Raw genomic sequence first — 11,276 nt, 5'->3', positions numbered from 1 at the left:
TGGCCGGACAAGGGGGCGTGTCCAGCTGTGCCTGGCCGTGGAGGAGGAGGAGGAGGAGGAGGCGGCGGCGCGCGGGGCTGGCGCTTGGCGCGCGGGGTCTGCGGGTGGGCGCGTGCGGGCCGGGGTCGCGCGGAGGCGGCTTTTCCCACAGGAGGGGCTCCGGGCGAGGCGCCCTCCCTCCCTCCCCCCCCCGCAGGCCCCCCCGGCCTCCCCCGCTGCCATGCGCGGCCACGAAGGAGGAGCCCGCGCCCCGCAGCCCTAGCGAGCGCGCAGGGCGCACGGTGCAGGACAGAGCCGGCCGGCCCTTGGCTGTGCGCGCGCGGGGTGGGGTGGGGTGTGGTGGGGGGCCCCGGGCTCCTGCCGCTTCGCCCCCCGGCCGGCATGGCTGGCTGAGCGGCCCCCTCAGCTGGGTGGGTGGGTGGGAAGAGGGCGCGTTGGCTCAGCCGCCGCCGCCGCCCCCGGGCTGGGGCCCGGCCGCCCCCGCCGGCATGAAGCCGCTGGAGAAGTTCCTCAAGAAGCAGGGCTCCCACCTGGCCGGGCGGGTGGGGCCCGGCCCCCAGCAGCAGCAGCAGCTGAGCCGCCGGCCCAGCGCCTCCAAGCCCCCCGCCTCGCTGAAGGACGAGCCCCCCGAGGCGGGCCCGGAGGCCGACGGGCGCTGGCTGGAGCTGCGGCCCCCCGAGGCCGCCCTGCGCTCGCCCACCTCCTTCTCCTCCGAGGAGCTCTCGCCCGCCGGCGGGGGCGGGGGCGGTGGAGGGGGCGGCGAGGGCCAGCTCAGCCCCGAGCCCGGGCCCACCTGCTGCTGGGCGCCGCTGGCCGAGCCCGAGAGCCCCCCGCGCCTGCTGGAGCGCCTGCTGGAGCGGCTGGCCGCCGATCGCACCGCCCCCCACGGGCAGGGCTGCGGCGCAGGTAAGGGGGGGGGCTGGGACTGGGGGGAGGCGGGATTCGCACTCGGCGCCGGGCGCTGGCCAAAGCCCCGCGCCTGGGCGAAGAAAGGGCGCAAAGGCGTGGGAGGCTGGGCCGTGGGGTTGCCGCGCTCGCGATGCGCCTTGCCCCCCTCCGTATGCTCCAAACTCTGCACGGAGGTTTATTAGCGAGAAGTTATTAAGGAATTATTGTGATCTGCACATATATATGTATATAATGAGAATTATTAATGAGTAAAACGTGCATCTAGACTCTGCACGGAGGTTTATTAGTGACACGTTCTTAAGGAATTATTGTGATCTGCACATAGGTATGTATATAATGGGAATTACTGATGAGTACAATGTGCATCTAGAGAGCAGCGAATCCGAGGCAAAACCTCCCGTGCATGGCCAGAGCATGGGAGGTTTTGCCTTGGATTTGCCACTCTCTAGGTGCACATTTCCCCCATCTGAATCCTCAAAACTCTGCATGGGTGCTTATTCTTGAGTCTTGACTGGGGAAAACATGCATTTAGAGAGTGGCAAATCCAAGGCAAAACCTCCCATGCATTTTTTGCCCGGCCTTTTCTCCCGCTCTGCTTTCTTGCCTTTGGACACAGGAGGTTGATTTCCAAGCAAGCTTGAGATGCAGCACTGTGGGGGACTCCTGTCCCCTCCGTCCGTCACCCCGTACCCGTCCCCACAACCTGGGCTGCCTGGGGTCACCCCAGTTTGGGAGCCAGGCACTGGAGATGTAGGCGATGGCATGGAGGAGTTAGAGACAGGGGAGAGCCCCAAAAGGGGGAGGAGCCCCCGCCGCCCCTCTTCTTGACGCCACAGCTTGCTGCATTGTCGGGAAAGACGACAGGTGTGGGTGGCACGGATCCGAAGCAGAGAATGCTTTCTGGGGGAAGCCAGGTGGGCAGTTTACAATGCCATTGTAAGCGGAGCTGCACCTGTTTCATTGGGCATCCCTCTGCTAAGGATGGCACTGCCAACGTGCGGTGGGACACCTGCGATGGACGGTTTCTTGAGCCTGTTGGTGTGCAGAGGATGCTCTTACAAGAAGCCCCAGGAAGAGAGTTCTTTTTTTGGGAGCCATGGGGAAGGAAGTACAAGATCTGCTCTTAATTATCAGTGGATTGGGGGGGGGGAGGTTTCCACTTGAGAGCTGACGGCATGGTGGGGCTTTGGAGGGGCGGGGGGCACGGGCTGACAAGATCCGGGGCTGGACCAGAGGTGAGGGGCTCCCTGAATGCTTAGTGCTGCGGCCAGCGGAGCATTAACAGCTCTCATCCAGAAAGCGTCCAATCACGACTCTTTTCTCCACCGTGAAATCTCTGGATGACCTGTAGTGAGTCACTGTCTCTGGGCTTGAACACATGAATCTGCCTTGTACTGAATCAGATCCTTGGTCCGTCGAAGTCAGTATTGTCTACTCAGACCGGCAGCGGCTCTCTAGGGTCTCAGGCAGAGGTCTTTCACATCACCTACTTGTCTAGTCCCTTTAACTGGAGAGGCCGGGGATTGAACCTGGGACCTGTCACCTTCCGCATACTATGCAGATGCTCTGTCACTGAGCCACAGCCCCTCCCTTCAGGTCTCCACTTTGTGGACAGAGGGTTCTAATAATCCCGGCCTCTGTCTGCAGCTTTCTTTGTAAGGATTACTGAAATAATTTTGAAACCTTTGGCCAAAGAGCTGTAATCCATTGTAATGGTTCATTTCTTTAGATTATCCGCCCCCCAGGTGTTTCGTTTCTCATTTGTCCTTGTTACTGCCCTGTGCAAGGTGTTACTGTTTTGTTAAGGCTTGCAAATAGCCATTTGATGGGTCACCCTTGGTGAGTTAGAGTCACCTCTAGGTGACCAGGTAGGTTAGGGTTAGGGCAGTCTTTCGGGCTACCAGCAGGCCATTAATGGCTAATAAACTAGTAAACGACCAGGGATTGGCAGATGTGCATTGTGGGCGGGGTGGCAAGGTTGTTCTTTCCCCCCCCCCCCTCTCCGCCAGCCGTTCTGCAAAACTGAGGCTGGGAAAAGATTACTTATTCAAGGTCATCTGCTTTTTGGCGTGGATTTGACTGAACCTGGGTGGTTTGGGCATGTGTGGCGCTATTGCTGGATTAATGTGCATGGGGTAACTAGCAGCTCAGATGAACACTTGAGGGGGTGCATGCTGTTCTAGCTATAGTGTATCGCATTTGCACCATCCTGTTCACATGTGCTCGTCATCTGATGCTGCAGTCAGTTTTGTGTCAGTCTCTGAGTGGGCTTCAGGAAATGCAGAGCTGCAGTTGAGGGGGAGGATCTCTGACTGAGGAGGGCTGGTGTGGATTGGGGCCACAGCACCGGGGAAGGGGAGGGGTCAAACTCTTTCCTGCACATGCAATTTTCCTGATCAGAAATGCTGTTTACCGTGGACTACTTTCCGCCCCAGGGACAGTATACACCCTCCCTCTCTCTACCCCCTCCCCACTAGGCTTAAAATCTTGGAAGGGGGGATTTTCAGTCAGGAAAATGACATGTGGAGAGTTTAGAAAATCCCTGTGGTCCCATCTGTATCAGACTCCTTCAGGTTGCCTAGGGCAAAATGCACACTGGCGATACAGTAATACAGGGGTCCTCAACCTTTTTGAATTTGTGGGCACATTTGGAATTCTGACACAGCACGGTGGGCACAGCAACAAAATGGCTGCCACAAAAATGGCTGCCGCAGGAGGCGGAGCCAGCCACAAGATGATTGCCACAGCGCAACTTCGGTTAACATAGTGCAGATCCATGTGCTGCTGTGGCAGCTGCTGCCAAAGCAAATTTTAAAAATTCAGTACAGCCAGTCAGAAGCCGTGCTGGGGGAAAGCCCATCCTGGCTCTGCCTACTTCCTAATAACACTTGGTGGGCACCAGAAAAGGTGTTGGCAGGCACTGCGGTGCCCTTGGGTGCCTGCGGACATATATCTTTAATGTCCCATGTATTTTACCCTCAGTGTACTTTTGAACCTGCCTCTTTCACGTGACTGACTCCAGCACTATTTTTATTGTGAAAGGATGCAGGTGAGGGAAAGTGAATGCACGCTCGCTTCATGTGCCACCTGCAAACAGATGTGCTCAGCTTGAAGCCCGCCATTACTGCAGGAGATTCTCGCACTTTCACTGTGCTGTGTGAAAATGTACCCAAGCCAGCAGTCCATCCCCTACACCAATATGCTTCCCCCACCCCCCAAAAAAACTTTCTGCTTCAGAGGACACTTTTCACATTGACTCATCCGTCAAGGGGCATCCGTGCATATTGCAAGAGGATTCTGGGAATGTTCTGGGTTGCACATTCAATTCACGGGGCACGTGCCAGGCTGGACGAGTCTCATACTGTCAACTGAGAGTGTGCCGTAGCGCGCAGCCGATGCTCTGTCTCAGCTGCACACTGCAGGAGGAGGCTGGGAATGGTGAGCAAGCCGTCTGGCAGGGATATCTGTCGACCTTTCTCATGTATTCATGGCTACTAGTTAAAATGGATACTAGTCATGATGCAAACCTATTATGTCCAGGATCAGAGGAGCATGCCTATTATCTTAGGTGCTGTGGAATACAGGCAGGATGGTGCTGCTGCAGTCGTCTTGTTTGTGGGCTTCCTAGAGGCATCTGGTTGGCTGCTGTGTGAACAGACTGCTGGACTTGATGGGCCTTGGTCTAATCCAGCAGGGCCTTTCTTATGTTAAGCTGAGTGTGTGTGAAGTGCTACCAAGTCGCAGCCGACTTATGGCGACGCCTTTTTGGGGTTTTCATGGCAAGAGACTAAGAGAGGTGGTTTGCCAGTGCCTTCCTCTGCCCAGCAACCCTGGTATTCCTTGGTGGTCTCCCATCCAAATACTAACCAGGGCTGACCCTGCTTAGCTTCTGAGATCTGACAAGATCAGGCTAGCCTGGGCCATCCAGGTCAGGGTTATGTTAAGCTACCCAGGAGCAAATGGCTTTCCTAAAAGACAGTTTGGGAAGCCAATATATTCCTGTGCAGAATTACTTCAGTATAAGCCCCTTGACTTCAGTGGGAAACTTAGACTGGAATAACTCTGTGTAGAGTTGCACTGTAAGAGGTTCAGTCTTTTATGAGCATGCTCCATACCATGATGGTTAATGTTTAGCACTGTGCAGTAGTTGTTCTTCTTTGGATCCAGAGTCTTCTGAATGTATGGGGGAGATAATACAATTAGTATATTGACCGTTTTTTTCTCTTTGGTAATTCCAGTGGAACGATAGTCACAATACCGTCCTAAGGAAAGTTATATCTTTCTATGCCTGCAGGGCCCAGTAATTTAAAAGTGATTCCAGATTTGGGGGTATTTACATCACATTTTTGGAAACTCTCATCTCTTTGAATCAGATTAATGGGACTGAATGTGAATTTAGGAGAGCAGTAGTGTTGTTTTTTTACATGGTGCACTTGCTTTGCTCACAATTAAAAATCGTGGAGGTTTTTTTTAAATTGGTTGTAGGTGAATCCCAACTTAAAGAGCAAATGGTTACATGTTTACCTTCTTTACGTGTTTGTAAGCGACCGTAACTAAAATTAAAGTACATCACCATATATAAAGTACAGTTTTTATAGTCAACATACAAGGGTATCTAGTCTGAATATTTAAGTATTTGAAAGGCTGTAGCTTAGAGGAGGGCAGGGCATTGTTCCTGTTGACCGCAGAGGATAGGACTCGCATGGATGCATATAAATTACAGGCGGAAAGGTATCGGCTGGACATGAGGAAGAAATTTTTTACAGTAAGAGTAGTTCAGCAGTGGAATCAGCTGCCTGGGGAGATGGAGAGCTCCTCCTCCTCTGACAGTCTTCAAGCAGTGGCCAGATGAACACTTGTCAAGGATGCTGTAGGCTGATCCTGTATTGTGCAGGGGGTTGGACTAGATGGCCTGTATGGCCTTTTCCAATTCTATGATTCTGTGAATAGCTAACTTTTACTTGTGGCTGCTGCTGCTATGAGCTCCCTTCCCCATGTGTGCAAAGGACTGGGGGAAAGGGGATGGATGATTCAATTCATGCTCAGGCTTTGGAGATACCTGGGAGTGGTAAGAATCTTCCCTGCTGCTTTGGTGTGTCCCCAGAGCATGGTGTAGCAAAAGACTGACTTGGCACATGCCAGAGAGCTTGGTGAAGGAGACGCACCTGTCTCCCATCAGTGTGCAGAGAAGAGATTCTCCTCCTTCTGAGTAACTATATAAATAGGTGTACTGATATGAAATTGTGCAACCCTAAGGGAATTATCTCAGTACACTACCACAACTTTTCCTTATAAATATATTTCTTTCTTACAAAGTTTCTTTCTCCAAGTGTATATTATTTTAATTTTAACCTTTTAACTTATCTTGACAACTTGTACAACAACAAAATTATAAGTTCTGAATACAGTTAAACTTCACTATACAAACACTTATCAGAATCTTTAACACTGATGAGTATCCCTCAGGAAAACACTGTTTTCAAGGCAAGACACGTTCAGAAGGGGTTTGCCATTGCCTGCCTCCGCATCACGACCCTGGTATTCCTTACAGGTCTCCCATCCAAATACTAGCCAGGGCCGACCCTGCTTAGCTTCTAGGAACTGATGAGATCAGGCTAGCTTGGGCTATCCGGGTCAGGAACATGTACTTTGGTCCTTATATAATTCATTATGTCTACAACATTTTGAAGACGGTTCAGTATTATACCCATTTTACAGGTGCGGAGCTGTATTGTTGAAACAGCCAAGAGGGAGAGTATTGAAAGTTAGGCACCTGCTGTGAGGTGATGGGTTCTCAGTTGACCAGGAGGACAGCATTTGTGTATCCCTTATTCTAAGTTGATGGTCTTCAACCTTACCAGCTATGGGACCCTCCTGTGGTCCCTCATTGGCTGTGCTGAACCTCAGCAGTGCAAGGGATTCTGGGGTATGTTCCCCCCCCACTGGTGCACCTAAATTTACGTCTGCCCCCCCCCCCCGCCCAAGTGACTGTCTGCTTTGTTTGTGCAGCTAAAACGATCCAGAAGGTGGAAGGTACTTGCTTGTAACGCCACCAACAGACATGAAAATAGGGATCCTCCTGTGAATTTGAACACATCCTGCCCTTGCATGAAATATCATCATCTTATTTCCCCCCTTTTCTTCCTGTTGTTCATTTACTTTGCCACAACCTGACCTGCCCGGTCTTCTGAGGCACAGTGCGTTTTTAATAAAATGTGCAGTTATTGCATGTTATAAAATCCTTGCAATTCAAACACTTCCAGCAGCAATTATTATTTTGTGCCTCTAAAGTCACACCCAAATAGTGGCAAAGTAAGGGGCAGTCCCTAAACTGAGGCTAACAAACTTTGGTCACATTATGAGAAGGCAAGAGTCACTGGAAAAGACTATAATGTTGAAGGCAGCAGGAAAGAGGAAGACCCAACACGAGATGGATTGACTCGAGATGGAGAGCCAGCATGGTGTAGTGGTTAAGAGCAGTGGCTTGGAGTGGTGGACTCTAATCTGGAGAATCGGGTTTGATTCCCCACTCCTCCACATGAGTGGCAGACGCTAATCTGGCTGACCGGGTTGGTTTCCCCACATGAAGCCAGCTGGGTGACCTTGGGCTAGTCACAGTTCTCTTCGAGCTCTCTCAGCCCCACCTACTTCACAGGGTGTCTATTGTGGGGAAGGGAAGGTGATTGTAAGCCAGTTTGATTAAGTGGTAGAGAAAATCAGCATATAAAAACCAACTCTTCTTCAATCAAGGAAGCCACAGCCCTCAGTTTGCAAGACCTGAGCAAGGCTGTTAATGATAGGACATTAATTCACAGGATCGCCATAAGCTAGAGGCGACTTGATGGCAATTACACACACACACGCACACAGGGGCACTGAGGTGTCTGGCACAGGTACCAAAAAGCAAGTATTAACCCTGGTTAATAAGAACAGATGTCGCCTGGTTGAGTTATGTGTCATAACAGATACACACACAGAATTATGTGTGTAAAGTGCCGTCAAGTCGCAGCCGACTTACGGCGACCCCTTTTTGAGGCTTTCATGGCAAGAGGTGGTTTGCCGGTGCCTTCCTCTGCACAGCAACCCTTGTGTTCCTTGGTGGTCTCCCATCCAAATACTAACCAGGGCTGACCCTGCTTAGCTTCTGAGATCTGACGAGATCAGGCTAGCCTGGGCCATCCAGGTCAGGGCCACACAGAATTGCCTCATCCTAAATGAGACCTTTGGTATATCTTGGTTGGGCTTCTCTACTCTAGCAGTAGCTCTCCAGGGTCTTAGGAAGAGGTCTTTCACATTACCTACTGTGTCTGTGTTGAGTGCTGTCAAGTCGGTTCCGACTCATGGCAACCCTATAAATCAATGTCCTCCAAAACATCCTATCATTAACAGCCTTGCTCAGGTCTTGCAAACTGAGGGCCATGGCTTCCTTTATAGAGTCAATCCATCTCATGTTGAGTCTTCCTCTTTTCTTGCTGCCTTAAACATTTCCTAGCATTATTGTCTTTTCCAGTGACTTATGTCTTCTCATAATATTACCAAAGTACCACAGCCTCAGTTACTTACTACCTGATCTTGTTAATTGGAGATGCCAGGGAATGAAGGTGGGACCTTCTTCATGCAAAGCAGAGGCTCTACCACTGAGCCATGGTCCCCTCCTCTAAAATGTAGTCACGTTGTACCTCCCATGTGGCAGGTAAAAATTCTACCACTGAACCCCCAATGCCACCAATATTTTCTGGATTAGCCATACTGCCTCCCTAAAGAAGGTCAAAAGTACACCCTGGAATACTGGAGAATTTTGTTTTCTTGTTGGGAACCAGACTTTCCATTTATATTTGATGGTGTGTGTGGATAGATATCTGCAAATGGAACAGGTTTGTGACTGAATTTTTGCACTGTTTTCCCGTGCTAGGAATATTTGAATCAGACAGTAAAAAAGACTTGAATGTCTCTGGGTATGTACAGGGCGTTTGTTGCTGTGGTTGTTGCTAAGTCTGTGATTATAGCCTGTCCGCTTCTAGTTCAGAGCGTGCCATTTCAGGAGCGCTCGGGCCTTGGCACGTCCCTTTTTGAGACATTTGCCTCTGAGTTTTGGTTAGTTTCCATGTTTTCGAATCCACATGGAAGCTTACAGTCAATCTGGATTTAAATGAGCCAGTAGATTAGCAAGAATCAAAAGAAATCTGGCCAGGCCTGGCTCTGTGGGTCCTTGAAGTACTATTAGGGCCATAATTAGACAAGGAATAGAGAATAAAACAGCTGCTATCATACTGCCCTTGTACAAATCTGTGGTGAGACCACACTTGGAATACTGTGTACAGTTCTGGTCACCGCACCTAAAAAAGGATATTACAGAGCTTGAGAAGGTGCAGAAAAGAGCAACCAAAATGATCAGGGGACTAGAGCAACTGCCCTATGAGGAGCGGAGTAGAGCTGTTTAAATTGGAAAGAAGGCGGTTAAGGGGAGACGTGATAGAGGTCTATAAAATTATGCATTGGTATGGAGAGAGTGGGCAGGGAGAAGCTTTTCTCCCTTTCTCATAATACTGGAGTGCCGTGTCATCTGCTGAAGCTGGAGGGTGAGAGATTTGAAATAGATAAAAGGAACTATTCTTCACACAACACATTGTTAAATTGTGGAACTCCCTGCTTCAGGATGTGGTGATGGCGGCCAACTTGGAAGGCTTTAAGAGGGGAGTGGACATGTTCATGGAGGAGAGGGCTATTCATGGCTACTAGTCAAAATGAATACTGCTCATGATACTGACCTGTTCTCTCCAATATCAGAGGAGCATGCCTGTTATGTTAGGGGCTGTGGAACACAGGCAGGAGAATGCTGCTGTTGTCTTGTTTGTGGGCTTCCTAGAGGCACCTGGTTGGCCACTGTGTGAACAGACTGCTGGACTGGATGGACCTTGGTCTGATTTAGCGTGGCCTTTCTTATGTTCTTATTAGGGCACAAATAGGTGAGCATTAACTGTATGGAACTAGATGACTTGGGGGTGGACTTTGCTTCTGAGGTTGACACAGTAGACTTGGTGGCGTAGGACCCGACTTCATGAACCTCTTTGTTAATCTTTAACACCGATCCAGCACTCAGTTTGAGTCAGGTTGGGCAGAAAAAGGCATGGAGTCAGCAGATGTAGCCCTTGATCCATGTGGGAAAGGAGGCTTGCAGAATGGAAGGTCCTTTTATGTGTGAATACTCTGCCTGTTAGGGGGCTCCTTAACAGAGCCAGACACACCCCTCTTTCTTATGACGTGCAAGGATTTTCTTTGCTCTCTCCCACTGGAGCTGACATTCAGCAGTACAGAGGCTTAAAAAGAAATGGCTACAGCAAGACGGGCAAGTGAGCCCGGTTTTAGCTTTGATTTACAGTCTCTTGTTGGCTGCTTACAGCTTGCAAGGCCTACCTGCATTTGGGTAGTCCTTGGAGCAAACCGTTTACTCCTAGGTGCTCTTCTGGAAGGCCAAGCCCAAAGAAGAAAAGTTAAAATCTTACACTGAGGGAGTTAGCAGCATTACAAGAATTGCCATTTAAGTTGCTTCTGGGTCCAGTTCAAGATGTCTGTCTTTGGCCTTTAAATCCTTAACCTGGCCCCAGACTATTGATTTGAAGGCCCCTGTGTTCCTGCCCAGCAATTAAGATCCACTTCATCTTCCGTCAGTAGCAGATGCAAGATTCACAAGAGATCAGAATCAGAGCCTTTTTGGTTGTGGCACCCCATCTTCAGAATGCCCTCCCCCCAGTTGTTTGCCTGGTGTCTGATTTGGTGACCTTCCAGCAGCAACCAAAGACTCTGGTGTTTACCCAGGCTTTTTTGTTAGACCGAGAGGTTCGGTTCATCTTGCTGTTGACTCCTGAATTCTAGCTGGGTTTTTTTCATGTTCATCTTAATTTGATGTTACACTTGCTTTGTTGTGGGTAGGATGGGGTAATAGCTTTTGATACTTTAATCATATGCTTTCATGTGTTTTATGACCAGGTGTGTTTAGGATGCGTCCTGCATTTTGTTATGCTGTAAGATCCCTTGGAAGCCTTTAGGTTGAGGGGGCGAGAGCTATATTGTTCAATTTTTTAAAAAATAAACAAATACTCCCTCTTTCCCCAAGTGGTAGGAAATTTCAGGGGACCTAGACATGACAAATTCCCATATGTGAGGAGAGATTCCTGTAGGTTTGCCAAAACCCAACAGCCCGGTTGTAGCTTTGATTTACAGTCTTTTACCAAAACCCAAGATTTTTTACAAGGCTTTATTCTTTTTAGCATGGCAGAGCAGTAGGGTTGCCAGTCTCCAGGTGGGGCCTGGAGATCTCCTGGAATCACAGCTGCTCTCCAGATGACTGAGATCAGTTCCCCTGAAGA

At 50.1% G+C, this 11,276-nt stretch overlaps 1 protein-coding gene across 1 annotated transcript in view; it reads left to right on the top strand.

The window, feature by feature from the left end:
• The first annotated feature begins 488 nt into the window (after positions 1–488).
• The window catches only part of RAPGEFL1 (Rap guanine nucleotide exchange factor like 1), a 76,470-nt gene continuing 65,682 nt past the window's right edge, over positions 489–11,276 (top strand). Inside the window, exon 1 of the mRNA XM_056863259.1 lies at positions 489–906. Coding sequence (XP_056719237.1) covers positions 489–906 — 418 coding nt within the window. The remainder of the gene's footprint in view (positions 907–11,276) is intronic.

The sequence above is a fragment of the Euleptes europaea genome, chromosome 18 (assembly GCF_029931775.1).
Source record: "Euleptes europaea isolate rEulEur1 chromosome 18, rEulEur1.hap1, whole genome shotgun sequence".
Lineage (NCBI taxonomy): Eukaryota > Metazoa > Chordata > Lepidosauria > Squamata > Sphaerodactylidae > Euleptes > Euleptes europaea.
This window is presented reverse-complemented; position numbering and strand designations above follow the sequence as displayed.